Raw genomic sequence first — 26,593 nt, 5'->3', positions numbered from 1 at the left:
TTTGAATTATTTTTGTGTGTGGTGTAAGAAAATGGTCCAGTTTAATTCTTTTGTATGTTGCTGTCCTCTTTTCCCCAATATAATCTGTTGAAGAGATTGTCTTTTTTTTTCCCATTGGATATTATCTCCTGCTTTGTTAAAGATTAGTTGACCATATAATTGTGGGTGCATTTCAGGGTGTTCAGTTCTATGTCTTTCATTTACATGTCTGTTTTGTGTCTGTACTCTATTGTCCTGATCACTACAGCTTTGTAATTTAACGTAAAGAACAGAATTGTGATGCATTGCACTTTTCTTTATCAAGATTGCTTAGGCTATTCAGGATCTTTGGGGTTCCATCCAAATATTAGGATTGTTTGTTTTAGCTGTGTGTAAAATGCTGGTGGTATTTTCATAGGAACTGCATTAAACGTGTAAAATGCTCTGGGTAGAATGGACAGTTTAACAATATTTATTCTTCCAATCCAGAAGCATGAAATGTCTTTCCATTTTTTTTGTGTCATCTTTAAATTCTTTCATTGGTGTCTCAGTTTTCAGAGTGCAGATCTTTTACTTCTTTGTGTGATTTAGGTATTTTATTATTTATGGTACAATTGTAAATGGTACAGATTCCTTGATTTCTCTTAATTCTGCTTCATTATTGGCATATAGAAATATAACAGATTTCTTTACATTGATTTTGTACCCTAGGAGTTTAATTCATGTATCAATTTTAGCAATGTTTTTTTGTAGATCTTTGGGTTTTCTATGTAGAGTACTATGCTGCTCTGCAAATAGTAAAAGAATGACTTCTTCCTTGAAGATCTGAATGCCTTTCATTTATTTTTGTTGTCTGATTGCTGAGGCTCAGCCTTGCAGTACTGTGTTAAATATTCATGGTGAGAGTGGGCATCCTTGCTTTGTTCCTGAGTATGAAGGAAAAGCTCCACTTTACCCACACTGAGGATGATATTACCTGGGCTTTTCATATATGGCTTTTACTATGTTGAGGTATGTTCCCTCTACCCATAATTAGTTGAGGGTTTTTATCATGAATGAATGTGTTCTTATCCGTCTGACACCCTAAGTTTTTGAGTGGAGCATTTAGTACATTTACTTTCTGAGTAATTATTGATAGATATGAATTTGGTGCCCTTTTATTACTTGACTTATAGTTTCTAGATATTTTCTTTATTTTTTTTCTAATCTTTGTCACTTTTAGTCCTTCCTCAATATGGCCTCTTCTCTCCCTCTAGTTGTGAAGTTTATCTTGTCAGTACTCAGGTCAATTTTGTGAGTATTCAGAATGATTTGATAGTTATCTAGTTGTGCTCAGGGATAAGACCAGCACAGGGTCCTCCCACTATGCTGTCATTTTAGCTCCCCCCACCATATCTCCCATCCTTAATAATAGAACAACCAGACATAAGGAAAGAAATATAGGACTTGAATAACACAATGAACTATATTTATCAGACATATAAAAACATCTACCTAATAAAAGCAGACTATCCATATCCTCAAATGTACATGGGTATTTTCCATAATAAATCGTATGTTAAGCTACAAATTGAATCTTTGTAGATTCGGAAAGAGAAATATCATAGACGGTATTGCTTTCTTTTTTAAAAAAGATTTTATTTATTTATTCATGAGAGACATAGAAAGAGGCAGAGACACAGGCAGAGGGGGAAGCAGGCTCTATGCAGGGAGCCCAACGTGGGACTCAATCCCAGGTCTCCAGGATCAGGCCCTGGGCTGAAGGCGGGGCCAAACCGCTGAGCCACCTGGGCTGCCCAAGGTATTGCTTTCAACCACAACAGAATAAGGTTAGAAATCAACAACAGAAGGAAAATGAGAAAATACATAAATTTTTGGAAATTAAGCAGTACTACCTTAAAACAAAACAAAACAAAACAATGGAGCAAAGAGGAAAACACAGTAGAGTTGGGAGTCTCTGTTCAGTTGGGAGTCTCTTCTCCTTCTCCCTCTGCCCCTTTTATGGCTCTCTCTCTCTTTCTCTTTCTTTCTTTCAACTGAATACATTTTTATTTTTTATTAAGGATTTATTTATTCATGAGAGAGAGAGAGAGAGAGAGAGGGGCAGAGACATAGGCAGAGAGGGAAGCAGGCTCCACTCAGGGAGCCTGATGTGGGACTTGATTCCTGGACTGGGATCACACCCTGAGCCAAAGGCAGATGCTAAACCACTGAGCCACCCAGGCTTTAAAAAAAACAAGAAATATCTCAAATCGATGACATTACCTATTTTACAACTTATGCAGTTGTAACGTAGGAAAATAAGAGGAAACTAAACACAAATCTAGCAAAAGAAGGAAATAAAACTAGAGCAGGAAATAAAACTACAGCAGTACATAAAATAGAGAATAAAAAAACGATAGAGAAAATCAATAAAGCCCAAAGTTGGTTCTTTGGAAATATCAACAAAACTGACAAACTTTAGCTAGATGGACTAAGAATAAAAGATTGAAGATTCAAATTAATCACATCAGAACAAGATATTGTTGACAAGAACAAAGTGGTCACTACTGAGTATTTACCCCAAAGATAGCAATGCAGTGATTCAAAGGAGATCCTGCACCCCAATGTTTATACCAGCAATGGCCACAATAGCCAAACTATGGGAAGAGCCCAGATGTCTATCGACAGATAAATGGATAAAGAAGATGTGCATATATATAATGGAATACTACTTAACCATAAAAAGGGAAATCTTGCCATTTGCAATGACATGGATGGAACTAGAGGGTATTATGCTAAGTGAAATAATTCAATCAAAGAAAGACAATTTATGATCTCCTTTATGTGGAATTTGAGAAACAAAAGAAAGGATCATAGGGGAAGAGAGGAAAAAATAAAATGAGACAAAATCAGAGAGGGAGACAAATCACAAGAGACTCTTAATCATAGGAAACAAACTGAGGTTTGCTAGAGAGGAGAGGAGTGGAGGGTTGTGATAACTGGATGATGAATATGAAGGACGGCATGTGATGTAATGAGCACTTGGTATTATATAAGACTGATGAATTACTGACCTCTACCTCTGAAACTAATAATACTTTATATGTTAATTAAAAGAATTCAAATTTAAAATATTTTAAAAATCAAAATATAAAAATACATAGTGATACCTAAATTAAACTAAATTAGAGAAATACGTCTGAATTATTAAAAGTATAAATTATGAAGATAGATAGATAAATAAATAAATAAATAAATAAATAAATAAATAAATGCCATATGACAGTAACTGGGCTGGGTAGTGATAGATGGGAACTCCATTGTCATGGAGAAGATTTTTTTCTTTCTTTTTAAAATTAAATTCAATTTACCAACATATAGTATAACATCCAGGGCTCATCACATCATGTGGCCTCCTTAATGCCTGTCACCCAGTTACTCCATTCCCCCCCCCCACCCTTCCCCTCAGCAACCCTGCTTCTTTCCCAGAGTTAAGAGTTTCTCGTGGTTTTTCCCCATTCAGTTTCCCCTCTTTCCCTTTATGGTCTCTTTCACTATTTCTTAAATTCCATATATAAGTGAAACCATATGATAATTTTCTTTCTCCAACTGACTTACTTAACTCAGCATTATACCCTCCAACTCCAACCACATTGATGTAAATGGTGGGTATTCATCCTTTCTGATGGCTCAGTAAAATTCTATTGTATATAGACCACATCTTCTTTATCCATTCATTTGCTGGAGGACATCTGGGCTCATTCAAGAGCTTGGTTATCGTGGAGATTGCTGCTATGAACATTGGGGTGCAGGTGCCTCTTTGGATCACTACATTTGTATCTGTGGGGTAAATCCCTCATAGTGCAATTGCTGAGACATAAGGGTAGCTCTATTTTTAACTTCTTGAGGATCCTCCACAGTTTTCCAAGGTGGCTGTACCAGTGTAAGTGGGTTCCTCTTTCTAAGCATCCACGCCAGCATTTGTTGTTTCCTGTCTTCTTAATTTTACCCATTCTAACTGGTGTAAAGTGGTAACTCATTGTGTTTTTTTTTTAAATAATTATTTTTTAAATTTATTTATGATAGGCACACAGTGAGAGAGAGAGAGGCAGAGACACAGGCAGAGGGAGAAGCAGGCTCCATGCACCGGGAGTCCGATGTGGGATTCGATCCGGGGTCTCCAGGATCGCGCCCTGGGCCAAAGGCAGGCGCCAAACCGCTGCGCCACCCAGGGATCCCCTCATTGTGGTTTTGATTTGTATTTCCCTGATATCCAGTGATGTAGAGCATTTTTTTATGTTGGCCGTTTGTATGTCTTCTTTGGAGAAATGTCTGTTCATGTCTTCTGCCCACTTATTGATTAGATTCTTTGCTCTTTGGGTGTTGAGTTTGATAAGTTCTTTATAGATCTTGGACACTAGCCCCTTATCTAATAACACATTTGCAAATATCTTCTCCCATTCTGTCACCAGATTTTTGTTTTGTTGACTATTTCCTTTGCTCTGCAAATGTTTTTATCTTGATTAAGCCCTAATTTTTCATTTTTTCTATTGTTTCCCTTGCCTTTGGAAACATGTCCAGGAATATGTTGCTGTATGTGAGGTCAAAGAGGTTCCTGCCTGTGTTCTCCTCTAGGATGTTGATAAATTTCTGTCTCACATTTAGGATTTTCAACCATTTTGAGTCTATTTTTGTGTATAATGTAAGAATATGGTCCAGTGCCATTCTTCTGCATGTGGCTGTCCCATTTTTACAACACCATTTATTGAAGAGACTTTTTTTCCATTGCATATTCTTTCCTGCTTTGTCAAAGAGTAGTTGACCCTAGAGTTGATGGTCCATTTCTGTATTCTGTATTCTGTTCCATTGACCTGTGTGCCTGTTTTTGTGCCATACTATGCTGTCTTGATAATTACAGTTTTGTAATAGAGCTTGAAGTCAGGCATTGTGATGCAACCAGCTTTGGTTTTCTTTTTCAACATCCCTCTGGCTATTTGAGGTCTTTTCTGATTCCACACAAATCATCAGATTATTTGTTCCAACTCTGTGAGGAAAATCCATGGCATTTTGATAGAGATTGCATTGAATGTGTAGGTTGCTCTGGGTAGCATAGACATTTTAACAATATTTGTTCTTCCAGTCCATGAGCATGGAATATTTTCTTTTTTTAAATTTTTTTTTATTGGAGTTCAATTTGCCAACATATAGCATAACACCCAGTGCTCCTCCTGCCAAGTGCCCCCCTCATTGTCCATCACCCAGTCATCTCAACCCCCTGCCCACTTCCTCTTCCACCACCCCTTGCTCATTTCCCAGAGTTAGGTGTCTCTCATGTTTTGTCACCCTCACTGATGTTTTCACTCATTTTCTCTCCTTTCCCTTTATTCCCTTTCACTAATTTTTATATTCTCCAAATGAATGAGACCATATAATGTTTGTCCTTTTCCAACTGACTTATTTCACTCAGCATAATACCCTCCAGGTCCCTCCACATTGAAGCAAATAGTGGGTATTTGTCGTTTCTAATGGCTGAGCAATATTCCATTGTATACATATACCACATCTTCTTTATCCATTCATCTTTTCTAGTCATTTTGTGTCTTCCTCAGTGTCTTTCATAAGTAGTGTTGTGTAGTTTTTGGAGTAGAGATCCTTTACCTATTTGGTTAGGTTTACTCCTAGGTATCTTAAGGTTTTTGGTACAATTGTAAATGAGATTGACTCTTTAATTTCTCTTACTTCAGTCTTATTGTTAATGTATAGAAATGGAGCTGATTTTGTGCATTGATTTTGTATCCTGCCACATTGCTGTATGAGTTCTAGCAGTTTTAAGGTGTCTTTTGAGTTCTCCACATACAGTATCATGTCATCTGCGGAGAATGAGAGTTTGACTTTTTCTTTGCCAATTTGAATGCTTTTTATTTCTTTTTGTTGTCTGATTGCTGAGACTAGACCTTCTAGTATTATGTTGAACAACAGTGGTGAGAGTGGGCATCCCTGTCATGTTCCTGATGTTAGGGGAAAAGTTCTCAGTTTTTCCCTATTGAGAATGATATTTGCTGTGGGGTTTTCATAGATGGCTTTTATGATATTGAGGTATGTTTCCTCCATCCCTACACTATGAAGGTTTTTTTTAAAGCTTTTATTTATTTATTTATTTATTCATGAGAGACACACAGAGAGAAGCAGGGACATAGGCAGAGGAAGAAGCAGGCTTTCCATAGGGAGCCCAATAAGGGACTTGATCCCAGGACCCTGGGATCACTACCTGAGCCAAAGGCAGATGCTTAACCACTGAGCCACTCAAGCATCCCTGTGAAGAGTTTTAATCAAGAAAGGATGCTGCATTTTGTCAAATGCTTTTTCTGTATATATTGAGGATCCTATGGTTCTTGTCCTTATTTTTATTAATGTAGTGTATCATATTGATTGATTTGTAGATGTTGATCCACCATTGCAGCCCAGGAATAAATTCCATTTGGTAATGATGAATAATCCTTTTAATGTAATGATCCTATTGGCTAGTATCTTGATGAGAATTTTTGCATTCCATGTTCATCAGGGATATTGGTGTGTAATTCTTTTTGTTGGAGTCATTGTCTGGTTGGGATCAAGGTAATGCTGGCCTCATAGAATGAGTTTGAAAGTTTTCCTTCCATTTCTATCTTTTGAACCAGCTTCAGAAGTATAGGTATTAATCTTTCTTTAAATGTTTGGTAGAGGGATCCCTGGGTGGCTCAGCAGTTTGGAGCCTGCCTTCAGCCCAGGGCATGATCCTGGAGTCCTGGGATCAAGTCCCACATCAGGCTCCCTGCATGGAGCCTGCTTCTCCCTCTGCCTGTGTCTCTGCCTCTCTCTCTCTCTCTCTCATGAATAAATAAATAAAATCTTAAAAAATATATTTGGTAAAATTCCCCCCAGGAAGCCATCTGGCCCTGGACTCTTGTTTTTTGGGAGTTTTCTGATTACTGCTTCAATTTCTTTGCTGGTTATGGGTCTGTTCAGGCTTTCTATTTCTTCCTGTTTCAGTTTTGGTAGTTTATAAGTTTCCAGGAATGCATCCATTTCTTCCAGATTGCCTAATTTGTGCCATAAAGTTGCTCATAATATGTTCTTATATTTTTTTGTTTTTCTTCAGTGACATGGTTTTAAATGCTCTCTCACACCATATCCCCTAACCTCCATATCAACATGTTTGATTTTTTAAAAAAGATTTTACTTATCTATTTATTCATGAGAGACACACAGAGGAAGAGAGGCAGAGACATAGGCAGAGAGAGAAGCAGGCTCCATACAGACAGCCTGATGTGGGACTCGATCCTGGGACTCCAGGATCACACCCTGGGCCGAAGGCAACTGCTAAGCCACCCAGGTGCCCCAACATGCTGGATTTTCAATTAACAACTTCCATTTATATAAAATAGTTGGATTTGGTTGCATTTTTGTTTGTTTGTTTTCTTTTACTTACTGCCTGTTTTAATGAAATTGTTTTTATTATTTAAAAAAGTATGTCAAGATATAAATAGTGATGCTGGTATTCAGGATTCATTAGAGACATTACAAAGATGCATCCATTTGTTATTGATTTTATCACTATTTGAGGTAGGTAAAAGTATGTGTCAAACTAATCTTTCATTTGAGAAGCCTCAAAATACAAATGTAATCTTCTTCAAATTCAGAAAAAGACTTTAAAAATGATAATTTTTTATTGCAGAAAGGATAAAAGCTACCTTTTGAACTAAATTCCATTTTTTCATGTTATTTGGGGGAAAAGTTCATTAAAATTGGTATAAAACTTCTAAAGACAGTTTATTAAAGTTGAAGTTTGAGAAGTTTCTGTAAAAACAACTTACCTGACAGCTTCCTGGTTAATTACTTACTCAGTATGCATGTTTTGGACTTCTTTCAAAAGGAGGAGAACCAAGTCTGGTGTGTTACGTGCACAACATAGTTATCCCTTATGGTTTTTGCATTTCTGTGCTATATGAATGGCCATAAAACAAATTAGGAAAAACGGAAGAGTTTACTGAAATTGTCACAGTTAGCAATAAAGTAGGTAAGTCATGGGATTTGTCTGCACCTATGTCCTAGGACAGAGTTGTCCTGAATCATTATAAAAGCTTGGACTTTCTTGGCAATAGCAGAAAATGATCCTCCTTGTTCAGGACCAGAAACAAAGTTTATTATTTTCTGAATTTGTTTAATGTAAATATTCTGTAAGCAGCTGCTATTGTTGCTCAGACCAGGTGAGCATGAATGAGAATGAACATCATCAAGGTACACTGAAGTTAAGGTGTCTTGAAAAGCAGAAGTACAAGGGATTCTGAGTTTCATGTCTTTTTAATTGCTGAACTCTTGAATGTATTGAACCTCATTGTTCACTCCTTACACTGCCTCTTTAAACTATCTCTCATTCACAAACACACACACTCACACATGCCTACACTCAGTGTTCAAGTCGTATTTTATGAGATCACTTCCTAACATTGGTTGCGTGGTATGCAACCCACTTTCAGGTAGATGGACCCTGGTTCCAGTTCCTGAGAGGAAGAGCTGAGCAGGTAAATGTAGGAAATAGTTATTGTTTTTATCATTTGCTTGTTCATAGAAACACACATACACATGCACACACCTGTGTACTCACGCACTCACGTGCACATTACTTGTATGCACACACAGCATTTTGTCCCTCTGAATACCCAGCTTTGGGGTGTATGTCACAAATATAAGTAAGGCATAGTTAGAGAAATACATAAATGTAGATTTTCTTAAAGCAATAGAATAGATAAATTCTAAAAGAAACCTTATGTGGTCAAAATTACTTCTTAAAATTGATTTTGTTGAGTCAATGTCCCTGTTTGGGGACAGACATGGTATTTCCCCTGAGTCTGGCATAGTTGGCTTTTCTCTTGTGCATTGCAACATTTCACTGTATTATCAGCTGTCCACAAGGTGAAGCAGTTGGTTCATATGCAGGGCTTTGTGTACAACGTACGTATCTTAAACAGGAAAATCATACTCCGTGTGAAAGAGACTCTCCTCTTCCTCAGTAAGTAGGATGGCTGGTGGCATCAAAGGAAGAGGCTATTGAAAGTCTTTCTCTGACAGGGTGTTATGATTGCTCTTAACATGTTTTAGTGTTTTCTGCCTGTCATGCCTGTCAATTTATATATTCCAAAGGGAAGTAATGTGAGATAAGGAAGAGAGGGAACTTAGTTGTCATTTCATAGATGGTGAAACTGATGCTCAGATGTGTTCATGATTTGTCTGTTGTTAATAATGCTGCTACAAACATTGGGGTGTATATATCCCATGAATAAGTATTTTTGTGTCCTTCAGGTAAATAACTAGTAGTGCAATTGCTGGATCCTAGGGTTGTTCTATTTTTAACTTTTTGTGGAACTTCCATAATGTTTTCCAGAGTGGTTGCACAACTTTGCATTCCCATCAGTAGTATAAGAGGTTCCCCTTCCTCCAATATATGTTGTTTCCTGATATGTGAATTTTAGTCATTGTGACTGGGGTGAGCTGATAACTCCTTGTAGTTTTGATTTGTATTTCCCTGACGATGAGTGATGTTGAGTATGTTGAGAATGTGTCTGTTGGACACTTGTATGTTTTTTGGAGTAATGTCTATTCATGCCTTCTGCCGATTCTTTAAGTGCATTATTTATATTTTGGATGTTGAGTTTGATAAGTTCTTTATATATTCTGGATACTAAACCTTTTTTATAATAAATTTATTTTTTATTGGTGTTCAATTTGCCAACATACAGAATAACACCCAGTGCTCATCCCGTCAAGTTCCCCCCGCTCAGTGCCCGTCACCCATTCACCCCCACCCTCGCCCTCCTCCCCTTCCACCACCCCTAGTTCGTTTCCCAGAGTTAGGAGTCTTTATGTTCTGTCTCCTTTTCTGATATTTCCCACACATTTATCATGTCACTTACAAATACCTACCCCCATTCTGAATGTTGCCTTTTAATGTTGTTTCTTTCTCCAAGTGAAAGTGTTTTATTTTTGATGAAGTTGCAATAGTTTATTTTTGCTTTTATTTCCCTTTGCTGCAGGAGAAACATCTTGTAAAAGCCTGCTACAACCAATGTCAAGGAGGTTACTGCCTATGTTCTTCTCTAGGATTTAAATGGTTTCCTGCCTCACATTTAGGTCTTTCAACAAATTGGAATTTATTTTTGTGTATGACGTAAGAAAGTGGTCTAGTTTCATTCTACTGCATGTCACCGTCCAGTTTTCCCAACATAATTTATTGAAGAGAGTGTTTTTTTTTTCCACTGGGTATCCTTTCCTGCTTTGTTGAAGATTAGTTGACCATATAGTTGTGGGTCCATTTCTGGATTTTGTATTCTCTTTCATTGATCTATGTGCCTGCTTTTGTGCCAGTACCATACTGTCTTGATCACTATAGCTTTGTAATGTGAGTTGAAGGCTAGAACTGTGATCCCTCTAGCTTTGGGATTCTTTTTCAAGATTGCTTTGGCCATTTTGGTTATTTTGTGGTTCCACACAGGTTTTAGGATTGTTTATTCTAATTCTGTAAAAACTGTTGTTGGAATTTGGTAGGGATTGTATTAAATGTGTAGATTGTTTTGGGCAGTATAGATATTTTAACCATACTTCTTCCCATACATAAGCATGAAATGTCTTTACATTTCTTTGTGTTGTTTTGAATTTCTTTCACAAGTATTCTATAATTTTCATAGTGTAGATCTTTATCTCCTTGTTAGTTTTTTTATTTTTATTTTTTTCCTTGTTAGTTTTTTTAAAAAGATTTTTATTCATTTACTCATGAGAGACACCGAGAGAGACAGAGAGAGACAGAGACATATAGGCAGAGGGAGAAGCAGGCTCTCTGGGAGGAGCCCGATGTGGGACTTGATCCTGAATCTCAGGATCATGCCCTGAACTGAAGGCAGATGCTCAATCACTGAGCCACCCAGGCATCCTTCTTTGGTTAGGTTTATTCCTTGGTATCTTATGGTTTGGTGCAATTGTAAGTGGGATCAATTCCTTGATTTCTCTTCTGCTGCTTCATTATTGTTGTACAGAAATGCAACAGATTTCTCTATATTGCTTGTATATCCTACAAGTTTAACTGAATTTGTGTATCAGTTCTAGCCATTTTTTGGTGGGATCTTTTCAGTTTCCTATATAGAGTATCATTTCATGTGCAAATAGTGAATGACAACTTCCTTGAAGATTTGGATGCCTTTTATTCCTTTTTGTTGTCCGATTGCTGATCCTAGGACTTCCAGTACTATGTTAAATATTATTGGTGAGACTGGACATCCCTTTCTTGTTCCTGAATTGTTTCTCGCTCCTGAGGAAAGCAGAGATTTTCCTCTGTTGAAGATTATATTATCTGTGGGTTTTTCATATTTGGCTTTTACTATACTGAGGAATGCTCTCTCTACTCCTAATTGGTTGAGGGTTTTTATCATGAATCAACATTTTTCTCTGTCAAATGCTTTTTTCTGCATCTATTGAGAAGATCATACTGTTCTTATCCTTTCATTTATTAATGTGGTGTATCATGTCAATTAATTCGTTAATATTGAACCACCTTGCAGTGCAGTAATAAATCCCACTTGATTGCGGTGAATGATTCTTATAATGTAGTGTTGGATTCACGTTGCAAGTATTTTATTGAGAATTTTTGCATCCATGTTCATCAGAATATTGGCCTGTAGTTTAGTGGGGTCTTTGTCTGATTTTGGTATCAGGGTAATGCTGACCTCACAGAATAAATTTGGAAGTTTTTCTTCTATTTCTCTTTTTGGAATAGCTTGAGAAGAATAGATATTAACTTTTCTTTAGATGTTTGGTGGAATTGGCCTGTGGGGCCATCTACCCCTAGACTTTTGTTTGGAGATATTTGATTACCGATTCAATTTCTTTGCTGGTTATTGGTCTGTTCACACTTTCTATTTTTTCCTGTTTCAGATTTGTTAGTTTACGTGTGTTTAAGAATTTATCCCTTTCTTCCAGATTGTCCAGTCTGTTGGCATATAGGTTTTTACAATCTCTTATAATCATTTGTATTTCTGTGGTGTTGGTTGTTATTTTTCCTCTCTCATTTGTGATTCTATTTGTTTGAGTCCTCTTTTCTTTTTGATAAGTCACTTTTATTAATTTTTTCAATGAACCACATACTGGTTTCATTGATCTGTTCTATTAATTTTTAGTTTCTATATCACTTACTTCTATTTAATCTTTATTATTTCCCTCTTCTGCTGGCTCCACTTGTTTCTTTTTTTTTGTTTTTTTTTTTGTTTTTGTTTTGTTTTGTTTTGTTTTAGCTTTTTAAAGTGTAAAGTTAGGTTGATTATTTGAGGTTTTTCGTGCTTCTTTTTTTTTTTTTTCCTTGCTTCTTTAAGTAGGCCTGTATTGCTGTACTTTCCTTTTCTGACTGCTTTTGCTGTATCCCGAATGTTTTGGACCACTCTGTTTTCATTATCATTATTTTATGTTTTTTTTTTAATTTCTTCTTTAATTTCCTTGATGATCTATTCATGCTTTAGTTGCAGCAGTTTAACCTCTATGTATTTACAGTCTTCCCAAATTTTTTCTTGTGATTGATTTCAAGTTTCACAGTGTTGTGATAGGAAAATATGCATGGTGTGATCCCATGTTGAGGGTATAAGTCTTAACAATTAGATCTTCTTGTTGGATAGTCCCCTTTATTATGAGATAGTACCCATCTTCATCTCTTGTTACAATCCTTGGTTTAAAATCTAATTTGTCTAATATAAATATTGTTTTTCTGCCCTTCTTTTGACATCAATTTGCATGGTAAATATTTCTCCATCTCCTCACTTTCAATTCTGCAGGTATCTTTAGATCTAAAATGAGTCTTTTGTAGGCAGTATATAGATGTTTTTTAATCTATTCTGTTACCCTATGTGTTTTGATTGGAACATTCATTCCATTTACATTCTGAGTCATTATTGATAGATATGAATTTTATTACCTGTTTTGTGTTGTTTCTGGAGATTTTCTCTGTTCCTTTCCAGTCTTTGTCACTTTTATTCTTTCTTTCCCAAAGAGTCTCCTTTAATATTTCTTGCAGGCATGGTTTAGTGGTCATGAATTCCTTTGGTTTTCATTTTTCTTGGAAATACATTATCTCTTCTATTCTGAATAATAGCTTTGATGGATAGCATATTCTTGCCTGCAATTTTTCTCTTTCAGCACATCCAATATATCATGTCACTTTCTTCTGGCTTGTCAAGTTCCTTTTGGCAGATATGCTGCTAATCCCATTTGTCTTCCTTTGTAAATTAGGGACTCCTTTTGTCTTGTTGCTTTTACAATTTTCTTTTTTCTTAAAGAACTCCTTTAGGCATCATTTGTGACAACTGTATGATGATACTAATTTGGGAATATTGAAAGATTGATGTACGTAGACATAGAGAACAGATTCCTTCAATCACCAGAAGTATTATGAGGCATAATGGCTAAATAGGAACCAGAGATCACAATCATAATTCAAAGGTAGAGATGATTCAGCAGCCAGTAAATTTGTGTTAAGTCTGAGAATATTGAGTTAGAGCATTTTATATCTTACCTGACTATAAGCATCCTTTCTGGAAACTGATATAGACCTGAGTCTGAAGGTGGAAGTCAGATTAGCTCCGTTACGAAAAATGTAGAGTGGATAAGTGGTTGACCGTTGGTCTTTGTATATGCATATACTCACATTGCAAGTTTTGTGCATTTTATTTTTCTAGGTCATAGTTTTGGGAATCTGCCATGATTTGGGAATTTTTCAGCCTTTTTTTCTTTGAATATGCTTTCTGGTTCTTTTTCACTTTCCTGCTGAGGCTTTTTAAAATTATTTTTATTTATTTATGATAGTCACAGAGAGAGAGAGAGAGGCAGAGACACAGGCAGAGGGAGAAGCAGGCTCCATACACCGGGAGCCCGACGTGGGATTCGATTCCGGGTCTCCAGGATCGCGCCCTGGGCCAAAGGCAGCCGCTAAACCGCTGCGCCACCCATGAATCCCTCCTGCTGAGGCTTTTGAAATGCATATAATGATCCACGTGGTAGCATCCAATAAGTCCTTCATGTTTTCTCCACTATTTTTCATTCTTCTTTCATTTTGCTTTTCTGACTGAATAATTTTCAGTGTCCTTTAACCAAATTCAGTGATCCTATCTTTTGTTTGATCTTGTTTACTTTTGATTCCCTGATGAATTTTCCAGTTGAGTTGTTGTATTCTTCAGCTCCATGATTTCTGCTTAATACTTTTATAAAGAACCTATTTATTTCTTTGAGAGAGAGAGAATACAAGTGTTGAGGAGGGATAGAGAGAGAAGCAGACTCCCTGCTGAGCAGGTAGGCTGACAGGGGGCTGGATCCCAGGGAGACAATTAGCCAACTGAGGCACTAATGTGCACCTGTTTAATATTAAGTTTTCTGTCTCTGTGTTGAAATTTTCCCTTGGTTTGTGTATTGTTCTCTGACTCCAATGAGTATCTTTATGACAGTTATTTTGAATTATCTATCAGTTAAATCACATCTTTTCATTTTCTTAGTGTTAATTTGTGGAGATTTCTCTTATTCCTTTTTGTAAAGTATTTCAACTTGCCTTCATTTTCATAGACTCTCTGCATTGGTGTCTGCACATTAGACAAAACACTGATCTGTCCAAATATTCATGATCTTGCCTTGGACTCAAGAAAGTACCACCAATATGCTTGGTCAGAGACTCTGGAGGCCTCTCAAGTTTTTGCAGGTTAATCCTCTTTCTTTGTTCTTAGTTGTTCCTTCACTCCCACCCCCAAGCATCCATTGTGTTAAGTTGTGTCTGTGTTCTAAAATAAGCAACACTGAAGCCAATTCCTCAGCCAGCTCACAGATAATTTGTGCTATTGTACATGTGGTGTACATTTTCCCCTTCACCCAAGAGAAGCTGTAAGAAAGGAGTTTTCAATTGCTTGCTATATACTGAGCCAGTGGGAGGATTTCTGGTGACTTCCAGCCAAACCACCATCTCTTTTGTCTCTCACCCTGGGCAGCTAAGTATGCCATGTCTTATCTCTCCTCTGCTTTCTGACACAGACTATCTGGAAGCCAGTTTTCTGAATAGACCTAATAACAGTTGGGGCATTGGATACACGGTGTACTTCTTGTCCTCCTCAGGGAGAAGCCAGGAACTGGGGAGTTTTGTCCCAGTTTGAAAGTGCTGTGCAAGGATAACTATGGGGATATAGAATTTTCTTGGCAGTTCCAATATGACTAGATTCATGTTTTAACTGGGGGCAGGATTACCGTAATTAGTATCTGGATTTCTTACAAAGGGAATAGGTACACAAAACGTTTGAATCAGTGTGTTCATTGTGGCTAGGAGGTTCTAAAGCTTCCTCTTCTGCTGTCTAGCTGAACAGGAAATGATAATTTCTTTTTGTCTCCTCCTTGAGAGATGCCCAATCCCTACAGTAGAGGGAAACCTTGAGTATAATTTTGAGTCCCTAAGGAATTAGAGATACATCATGGTCCTTTGTGTAAATAGATCCCCTCAATACCCTATTACACCAGAAACCATTCCCTGTGGAAGAGACTGAGTAAGCTTCTGCCCTGTTTATGACTGAGTACATTATATCATTCCACTCACCTTAAGTCTTCTGTGATTTACCAAGTGGCAAAAATGATAATAATCAAGGCTGTTTATTTCTGTGTGCTGCTTAAGAGGACTCAGAGTCAGAAGTTACTATCTGTGGTTCAGAAGGATTTCCAGGACACATAAGAATTACTTGTGGGCTACGTGCTCCTACGATCAAAACAAGCCAAACTTTGAGGACTAAATCTGCCGTTTCAGGACCACAGGGCTAATTCTGGTAAGGAAGGACCAAGGTGTTCTTGCCTAAAGAGGGTGAGTTTCTGAATTCCATTTATATTCATGTCTTCCTTTTGTGATGGAAGTCCAGGGATCTAAGATATGCCAGTTTCTTTCTAGGTTTTGCAGCCCTGAGACTTCCTGAAATTGGTAGAAGGACGTGTTTGAGGGGAGGGTGATGGTGCAGGGAAGGTTCAGAGACATTATTAGGTTCAAAGGATGCAATTTATCATTCAATTCCATGGACAGATCTCTCACTTTTGTACATTTATGGTTTTTACTCTGTGACATAGGGCAGTAGCTTAAACTTTCCTAGGTCCTTTAGGTTTGAGTTATAAAGAATGTTATTCATTCCCACCACATCAAATCTAATCCCCATTAGAAGCCAGCACCAGTTTGCTGGGGTTGTTGCCTCCAATTTACTGGTTAGGGGAAGGGTCATGTGGTCAAAGAAATGAAATGAGAGAAGACGATTCTCTCTTGGTCCAATCTTCTCCCTTAACCTTTGGTTTTCACAACAATCCTGTTGGCATATGGAAGCACCGGCCTTCTTGCTGTGGGTAACGTTTTGAATGTCTTTGCTTATGCAGCTTATAAAGTCTCTAATGAGGGAATGCTCATATCACTAGATTCATGATAATAGTAAAGGGGATTCTGTGAGTCCAGGTTGGGCTAGTCTCAGATATTCCCAGAACAAACCCAACTCTTATGAGGAGATATGGTGGGAAAATTTGAATTGTTCTCTGTGTAACTTTTTCTTTTGTGCTCACAGATCCCTTTAGAGAAGAATGGCTCCTGGAAATGCTTCTCTTGTGACTGAATTCGTTCTGGTGGGGCTCACAGACCTACCAGATCTCCAGCTCCCCCTGTTCTGCTTGTTTCTACTCATGTATGTGGTCACTGTGCTGGGAAATTTATGCTTGGTCACTCTAATCGGGCTGAATCCACACCTCCATACCCCCATGTACTTTTTCCTCTTCAATTTGTCCTTCATAGACCTCTTTTATTCATCTGTGTTTACACCCAAAATGCTGATTCACTTCACATCTAAGAAGAATATTATCTCCTACAAGGGGTGCATGACCCAACTTTTCTTTTTCTGTTTTTTTGGTATTTCTGAAGCTTATGTGCTGACATCCATGGCCTATGATCGCTATGTGGCCATCTGTAACCCACTTTTGTATAATGTTGTCATGTCCCCTAATGTGTGTTCCCTCCTTATGCTTGGTTCATATTTGATGGCATTCTCAGGAGCCATGGCCCACACTGGATGCATGCTGAGACTGACCTTCTGTGATGCAAACACCATCAACCATTACTTGTGTGACATCCTCCCTCTGCTCCAGCTCTCCTGCACCAGCACGTATGTGAATGAGCTGGTGGTTTTCATTGTGGTGGGCATCAATGTGATTGTGCCTAGTGTCACCATCTTTGTGTCTTATGGTTTCATCCTCTCTAGCATCCTGAGCATCAGCTCCACTGAAGGCAGGTCCAAAGCCTTCAGCACCTGCAGTTCCCATGTAATTGCAGTTTCTCTCTTTTTTGGTTCAGGTGCATTTATGTATCTTAAACCATCTTCTGCTGGGTCTATGGATGAGGGGAAAATCTCCTCTGTCTTTTATACCAATGCGGTTCCCATGATGAACCCCCTCATTTACAGCTTGAGAAACAAAGACATTAAAATTGCTGTGAGAAATACTTTGAACAGGAGACAGTTTTGAGCAGAAAGAAATTCTCTCTGTGTAGTTTATTACACACAGGGAGATTCTGTGTGTAAATAAAGCACTTTGATTGGCTATCTTCCTATCTTTCCTAATACGGTAAAGGGAGAGTGAGTCTCATATTTTATTTTTAGTCTTTATAAAGTAGGTCCTATTCTTTTCCTCACCAATACCACAATATCATCCTCATCTTTTTGTTCTGCTTAGTAATAGCATTAGGTAAGAAACATATTGTCTTTTTCTTTTCCTGTTTTCATTTCGAACTTGTTTTTTCCTCTGGAACATGATGAATGGTCTTTAAAGTATTGAATTAAGTTACAGGAGGGTGACAATTCATTATTGAGGGTACTCTTATCTGCCACTTGTTATTAAAAAATGTATCAGGTACTCTATTCGTATTCTCATTTTTCCATCCTCCAATTGGCAAGAATATGTCTCCATTAATGGCAGAGGTTGAAGATTCTATAATGACAATCAAGGTTAATCCATTTTGCATATGTAAACATCACATACCAAGAGTCTTTTCACAGATTTTTCTTTTTACCTTTGTATAGTCAAACCAACACATATCTGATCATCAAAATATATTTATTGTATGGATGGGAAAGTGAAACTTAGTATAGTTAGATTTACCTAAAATCACACAGCTTTTATTTTCTTTATTTTTATTTTTTATTTTTTTCACACAGCTTTTAAAGAAAAAGTTTAGACTAAGTTCTTAGCTTTCTGGTTCATGTCTATTACTCTATGTAGTCTATTTTGCTTTACTTTCTTCTTTTTTTATTTCAAGTTTTTATTTAAATTCCACTAGTTGATGTACAGTGTAATATTGGTTTCAGGTGTAGAATTTCATGATTTATCACTTACATAGAACACCCAGTGCTCATCACAACCAGTTCCCTCCTTAACCCCCATCACCCATTTAATGCATCTCCCCATCCCCTCCACTCCAGCAACCTTCAGTTACTTCTCTGTTATCAAGAATCTGTTTTATGGTTTGCCTCTCTCACTTTCCCTACCCCCATATTCATTTGTTTTATTCCTTAAAATCCACCTATGAGTGAAATTATATGTTATTTCTCTTTCTCTGACTTATTTTGCTTAGCATAATATTATCTAGATCCATACACATATTTGCAAATAGCAAGATTTCATTCCTTTTTATGGCGGAGTAATATTCCATTGTTCATATATATTACATCTTCTATATCTACATATATATTACATCTTCTTTAGTTGGTGGACTTTTGGCCCTTCCATAATTTGTCTCTTGTTGATAATGCTGCTATAAACATTGGTTGTATGTCTTCCTCTGAATCAGTATTTTTGTATTCTTTGGGTAAATACCTAATAGTACTATTGCTGGATTATAGGTTAGTTCTATTTTTGTCCTTTTGAGGAAATTCCATACTGTTTTCCAGAGTGGCTGCACCCGTTTGCATTCCTACCAACAGTGTAAGACAATTCCCCTTTCTCCATATACTCTCCAACATCTGCTGTTTCCTGTGTTGTTGATTTGATCCATTCTGACAGGTGTGTGGTGATATCTCACTGTAGATATGATTTGTATTACCCTGATGATGAGGGATGTTGAGCATCTTTTCATGTGTCTATTGTCCATCTGTTGTCTTCTTTGAAAAAAATGTCTATTCATGTCTTTTGCTCCTTTGAAAAAAAAAAGACTTTATATATTTATTCATGAGAGACACACAGAGAGAGGTAGAGACATAGGCAGAGGGAGAAGCAGACTCCTCATAGGGAGCCCAATGTAGGACTCAATCCCAGGACCCCGGGATCACGCCCTGAGCTGAAGGCAGATGCTCAACCACTGAGCCACCCAGGCGTCCCATCCTTTGTCCATTTTTAAACTGGGTTATTTGTTTTTATGCGTTTTGAGTTTGGTAAGTTCTTTATATATTTTGGATACTAACCCTATCGTATGTTAATTGCAAATATCTTCTCCCATTCTGAAGGTTGCCTTTTACTTGTGTTGATTGTTTCCTTTGCTGTGCAGAAGCCATTTATCTTAATGAAGTCCCAACAGTTCATTTTTGCTTTTGTCTCCCTTGCCTCAGGAGACATATCTTGTAAGAAGTTGCTATAGCTGTTGTCAAAGACATTACTGCTTGTTCTCTAGGATTTTGATGGTTGCCTGTCTCTCATTTAGATATTTCATCCATTTTGACTTTTTTTTTGTTTGTTTATGGTGTAAAAAAAATGGTAATGGTCCAGTTTCATTCTTTTGAATGTAGCTCTTTAGTTTTCCCAATATCATATTTTGAAAAGACTATTTTCTGGGGTTTTTTTTTTTTTTACCATTGAATATTCTTTCCTTCTTTGTCAAAGATTAGTTGACTATATAGCTGTGGGTCTATTTCTGTGTTCTTTATTGTGTTCCATGATCTATGTGTCTGTTCTTGTGCCCATACCATACTGTCTTGATCACTGCAGCTTTGCAATATAATTTGAAGTATGAAATTGTGATGCCTCCAGCTTTGGTTTTCTTTTTTTCAAGGTTGTTTTGGCTATTCAGAGTCTTTTTTGGTTCCATACAGATTTTAGGATTATTTGTTCTAGCTCTGTGTGAAATGCTGTTGTTAATTTGAGTGAGATTGCATTAAGTTTGAATTGCTTTCGGTAGCAAAAATAGATACAGGCATTTTAACAGATGTTTTCTTCCAATCAATGAAGATTAAAATGTTTCTCCATTTCTTTGTGTCATCTTTAATTTCTTTCACCAGTGTTTTATAGTTTTCAGAATGCAGATGTTTTGCCTCCTTGGTTAGGTTTTTCCTATGTTATCTTATGGTTTATGGTGCAATTCTAAAGGGGATTGATTCCTTGATTTCTCTTCATGCTGCTTTCATTAATGGTATATAGAAAGGCAACAGATTTCTCTACATTAATATTGTATCCTGCAACTATAACCAAATTTAGGTATCAGTTCTAGTAATTTTTTTTGTTGTCTGTGTGTATTCTTTATATAGTACTATGTCATCTGCAAATAGTGAAATCTTGACTTCTTCCTTGCAAGTTTAGATGTCTTTTATTTTTGTTGTCTTATTGCTGTGGCTAGGAGTTCCAGTAAGTACTATGTTAAATAACAGTGGTGAGAGTGGACAGCCTGTCTTGTTCTTGACCCTAGAATTTTCTTTACTATTTTCATGAATCCAGTGACATGAATATTTCCTCATTAGTCTTTATAAGCTGCATTCAAAACTTCACCCACAGAGAGAAAGCCAGTGCTTCCATCTGCTAACAAGACTGCTGTAAAACCCAAAGGTTAAGTGAGAAGATTGAAATTAAGCTAGAAATCAATCACAGAATAAAAACAGGACAATGCACAAATTTGTGGATATTAAGCAACACTCTTTTAAAGAAACCAATGGATCAAAGAAGACAGCACAATGGAATTTGGGGAATATTTACATATGAGTGAGAACAAAGCCACAACATAGCAAAACACATGAGATGCAGAAAAAGCTGTGGCATGGGGGAAATTTATAGCTATGCGTGCATAGCTATAAATATATAAAGATATATATATATATATCTTTATATATTTATAAATATACTGCCCCCCTCAGTGCCTGTCACCCAGTTACCCCCTCCCCCCTCCCACCTCCCTTTCCACTATCCCTATTTCATTTCTCAGAGTTAGGAGCCTCTCATGTGCTGTAACCCTCACTGATATTTCCCACTCATTTTCTCTCCTTTCCCCTTTAATCCCTTTCACTATTTTTTATATTCCCCAAATGAATGAGACCATATAATGTTTGTCCTTCTCCGATTGACTTATTTCACTCAGCATCTCAAACTGATGACCTTATTTATTTCACAACTTAATAAAGTAAGAAGATGAAAATAAGCACATATGTAACAGGAAAAAGGAAATAAAGACTAGAGCAGAAATAAATAAAATAAAGAATAGAAAAACTATAGAGAAAATTAATAAGGCCAAAAGTTGGTTTATTGGAAAAATCAACAAAAATGACAAGACTTTAGCTAAATGGACTAAGGAAAAAAAGATTCAAATTAATCACTTCAGAACAAGATACTATTGACAAGACAACATGATCATGAGCATTTCCTGACTCAATAAATGAAACGAATAAAAATAAATAAAAAGAATAAAATGCCTACCTTATTTCTGTGTGAAAAGGGTTTTCACCCCTCCTCAGCTTTCAGTTCTATACGACATTTCCCCCTATTCCATAATTGGTAGCTACAATTTGTTGGAGGGACTGAGATAAGTTGAACATTATTTTTTTTTCTCATTTCCTTGACTTTTTGTATCTCTAAAGCAAGTTAAAAAATGCAGAGTGGAACTATCATAGTTGCTTGGTTATAGAGTCTCCAAGGGAGCTATGGCTTATATTTGAGCCAATTTCAATTTAAATAATTTTTATTGGAGTTTGATTTGCCAACATATAGCATATTACCCAGTACTCATCCCGTCAAGTGCCCCCCTCAGTGCCTGTCACCCAGTTACCCCCTCCCCCCTCCCACCTCCCTTTCCACTATCCCTATTTCATTTCTCAGAGTTAGGAGCCTCTCATGTGCTGTAACCCTCACTGATATTTCCCACTCATTTTCTCTCCTTTCCCCTTTAATCCCTTTCACTATTTTTTATATTCCCCAAATGAATGAGACCATATAATGTTTGTCCTCCGATTGACTTATTTCACTCAGCATAATACCCTCCAGTTCCATCCATGTTGAAGCAAATGGTGGGTATTTGTCGTTTCTAATGGCTGAGTAATAGTCCATTGTATACATAGACCACGGCTTCTTTATCCATTCATCTTTTGATGGGCACCGAGGCTCCTTCAATTTAAATAATTTATGATAAAAGGACATTGCAGAAGAAGTTTTTCAGAATGGACCAAGTATATCCACTAACATCACACAGCTGTACCTCACACTTATACTGTGGATTTGTGCTAAAATCCTAGCCCAACAATCAAGTATATTGAAGTACTTAATGGACATTTGATAGCATTAAGGCATTTTCATATTAATTTAGGTGTAAAGTAATGTTGTTATTAGAATTTTAATAAATATTTATATTTTGGAAATACATTCTAAAATATGATATCTCCATTCTTCCCCAGAGGAACTCCACTGAAGAGAGGGTTAAGTAATGGTGGTAGAGATAAACAGGGTTGGCTATGAGTTGATAATTTTTGAAACTTGGTGATGGGTTATGCATAGTAAATTGTAATATGCTCTCAACTTTTGTAGATATATGACAGTTTTCTTGGAATGTTAAAAAGTTTAAAAATGTCAAAGAAAAAAATTCAGAAATAAAAGTAGGGATGTTACTACCACTTGTACTGAAATGAAAAAGATTGTAATAAATGAGTATATGCCAACAAATTGGATAACCTAGACAAAATTGATAAACTCCTGGAAATTCAAAGCCTACCATAACTAAATCATGAAGAAATAGAAAATCTGAGTAGATCTATGACTAGTAAGGATATTGAATCAGTAATTAAAAATATCCCAGGAAAATAAAGTCCTGGACCTCATGGCTTCACTGGTCAATTCTTCAAAATATTTGAGGAAGAACTAACACCAATCCATCTTAAGCTTTTTCAAAAATTGAAGAATATGAGACACTTCCTAACTCAGTCTTTGAGTCTACCATTACCCTGATACCCAAGCCAAATAGACACTGCAAGAAATCTATAAACCAATATACTTCATGAACATCAATGCAAATATCCTCAACAAAACACTAGCAAATCCATTTCAGCAGCATGTTTAAAGATTTATACACCACGATTTTTCCTACAATATAAGGGTGGTTCAACATATAAAAATCAATAAAAAAAATCAATCAAAGTAACACACCACATTAATAAAATGAAGAAAACACACACATACACACAATTCATGTCAATTGATTTTTAAAAAGCATGGGACCAAAATCAACATTCTTTCATGATAAAAAATTTTCAACATTTTCAACAGACTAAGAGTAGAAGGAAACTACCTCAAGAGAATAAGGAAAAGCTGTACTTGAAAAACCCAAAGAGAGACAGAACATGAGAGACTCCTAACTCTGGGAAATGAACAAGGGGTGGTGGAAAGGGAGGGGGGCTGTGGGTGGGGGTGACTCAGTGACAGGCACTGAGGAGGACACTTGACGGGATGAGCACTGGTTGTTATACTATATGTTGGCAAATTGAACATCAATAAAAACAAATATAAAAAATAAATATAAGATAAATAGAGAGGCCAATGGTATATATTAGAAAATACAGATATAACCTTTTGCATAAAATTGGAGATTTTCTTTAATATGACACCAAAAAAAAACAATTCAAAAAGTTAAAAACACAAACAAAAGGAACCATGAGAAATGAATTATTAAATTTAGCAACAGGAATTACTTCATTGAAAATAGAAATTAAAATTAATCCAAACATTGACACATTGAAAAGAATAAAAATAGACAACTTGGTAAAATCTAATTATGAATCAGAGAAAACACAAGATAAGCTGTCAGAAATTTGAAAGGAAATAAAATTATTTTTAATAAAAAAAAAAAAAAATAAAGGCAAAAGAAACAAAGATAGGTAAGTGAGATAACATCAGATAAAAAATTTCTTTAAGGACACCCAGGTGGCTGATTTGGTTAAGCATTTGCCTGCAGCTGAGGTCATGATATCAGGGTTCAAGGATTGATCCCCATGTTGAGCTCTCTGCTTAGGGAGTCTGCTTCTCCTTATCTTTGCTCCTCTACTCTCTTTCTCTCTCTCTCTGAAATAAGTAAATAAAATTTCTTTTTAAAAAAGCTTCTTTAGAGCAAAGGAAATAATCAGCAAAATGAAAAAGCAACCTATGGATTGGATGGAAGTGTCCGTAGCCATATATCTGATAAAAGGTTATATCCAAAATATGTAAGGAACACTTGAAACTCAATAGTAACAACAATACAAAGCAAATAACTTTATTTAAAAATGGGCAAATGACCTGAATACATATTTCTCCAAAGAAAACTTGGAAGTGCCCAACAAGTATATGAAAAGATGCTCAATATCACTGATCACCAGGGAAATGCAAATGCAAACCCTAATGAGATATCACCTCATGTCTGTTACAATGTCCATTATAAAAAAAGACAATAGATAAGCATTGTTGAGTTTGTGGAGAACAGGGAATCCTTGTACGTGTTGGTCAAGGTGCATAAGGTTTCCTTTTTTTTTTTTTTTTTTTTGCATTTTTTTTTAAAATTTTATTTTATTTTATTTTTTTATTTTATTTTATTTTATTTTTTTTATTGGTGTTCAATTTACTAACATACAGAATAACCCCCAGTGCCCGTCACCCATTCACTCCCACCCCCCGCCCTCCTCCCCTTCTACCACCCCTAGTTCGTTTCCCAGAGTTAGCAGTCTTTATGTTCTGTCTCCCTTTCTGATATTTCCCACACATTTCTTCTCCCTTCCCTTATATTCCCTTTATGCAAGATGAATAAGTTCTGGAGATCTAATGTACACTGATGTCACTATAGTTAACAGCACTTTGTTGCATACTTTAAAATTTTGGTATTTGCTCAGAGTTGTCTTAAATATTCTCCCAAACACAAAAGAAGAATTCTCCCACGAAGAAGAAGAAGAAGAAGAAGAAGAAGAAGAAGAAGAAGAAGAAGAAGAAGAAAGAAGAAGAAGAAGAAGAAGAAGAAGAAGAAGAAGAAGAAGAAAAAGAAATAGAAAGAAAGAAAGAAGAAAGAAAGAAAGAAAGAAAGAAAGAAAGAAAGAAAGAAGAAAGAAAGAAATGACTACATAAAGTGATAGATATTTTGATTTATTTGATTGTGGCAATTATTTGAGTCTTTACACTTATAAAACCAAGTCATATATCTTAAATATATGAAATTGTTATTTTTCAATTATATCCTGTAAAGAAGAGGACAAAAGAAAAAAATAACTTTGACTCAGTTTCTTCTTTAGTTTTACTAAGGCTGAATCATAGTTTTAAGGCAGATTTTTGACAAACTTTCAGTTGTCCAAGTTAATTGGAGAACAATTGAAAGTTCTTGGGTTAGAGAATGACAGATATGTGCTTTCAGAGCTCATTCTAGCAGCAGTGTGGCTGGTTAAATGAAAGGATGTACGTGAAGATTTTAGAAAATAGTTAGGAGCAACTACAGGTTAGTATTAGAGTTAAGTTAAAACCTAAAAACTGCCTGAATTTGTATGGTGGCTGAGCAAAAGAAATGGAAGCCGTTGCCCCTACTGGTTGTAGACTCTATTGCTTAGCATGTGGGATTTGTGGAAAATATTCTGAAGGTTTGCAACCAGAGTATAGTATTATTTTCAGAAATATTTGAGTTCTTACTATGTATGCTGTATTATATACATACATATGTGTATATTGTACATCATATGCTTAACTAATAAGACAAAAAATGGTGTTTATTCTTACAGAAGCTATAATTTTTGGAGAACAGATGAATTAAAGGAGAAGATGTCTGATGAGTGTGATGATGGAGGATCTCTTGGAATTTATATAAATGACAACTGGAATTAGTCGACTATCATGGGACAGGTACTGTTCAAGCCATTTTGGTTACATTTTATCATTTAATCAACATAACAACTCAATGAAAAGTCGGGTTTTGTTTTTGTTTTGATTTTTACATTCTATTTTACAAAGATACCAGAGGACAAGAAAAGTAATTTGGCCCTGGTATTATTAGTAAGACTGAAGGTAGGATTCATACACACATTCTCTAACTTGCACAGCTCCATTTATTTTGTGTGTGTGTGATGAGAAGAAATAGATGACCTCAGTTACTGAAATGTTATACAAGTCCCAGCAGAATGGTCAGGTACAAATATCCAGTAGATGTTTAGAAGTAAAAACTTCAGGGAAGCCTGGGTGACTCAGTTAAGTGTCTAACTTTGGCTCAGCTCATGAACTCAAGGTCCTGGGATTGAGCCCTGCATTGGGCTACTTGCTCAGCAGGGAGTCTGCTTCTTCCTCTTCCTCTGCTGCTCCCCTACTCATGTTCATTCTCTCTCTCTCTCTCTCTCAG

General features: G+C 36.4%; 1 protein-coding gene across 1 annotated transcript; it reads left to right on the top strand.

Annotated features, from left to right (window-relative positions):
• The first annotated feature begins 16,608 nt into the window (after positions 1-16,608).
• On the top strand, positions 16,609-17,541 carry LOC140625498 (olfactory receptor 8B3-like). The gene has a single exon (XM_072812784.1). It carries the CDS (start codon positions 16,609-16,611, stop codon positions 17,539-17,541), a length of 933 nt encoding a protein of 310 aa, XP_072668885.1.
• The last annotated feature ends 9,052 nt before the right edge of the window (positions 17,542-26,593 follow it).

Source organism: Canis lupus, chromosome 3 (genome assembly GCF_048164855.1).
Source record: "Canis lupus baileyi chromosome 3, mCanLup2.hap1, whole genome shotgun sequence".
NCBI classification, from domain to species: domain Eukaryota; kingdom Metazoa; phylum Chordata; class Mammalia; order Carnivora; family Canidae; genus Canis; species Canis lupus.
This window is presented reverse-complemented; position numbering and strand designations above follow the sequence as displayed.

Excerpts from the sequence above, each read along its gene's own strand:
- LOC140625498 (XM_072812784.1), top strand. The coding sequence starts at position 16,609 with ATGGCTCCTGGAAATGCTTCTCTTGTGACTGAATTCGTTCTGGTGGGG.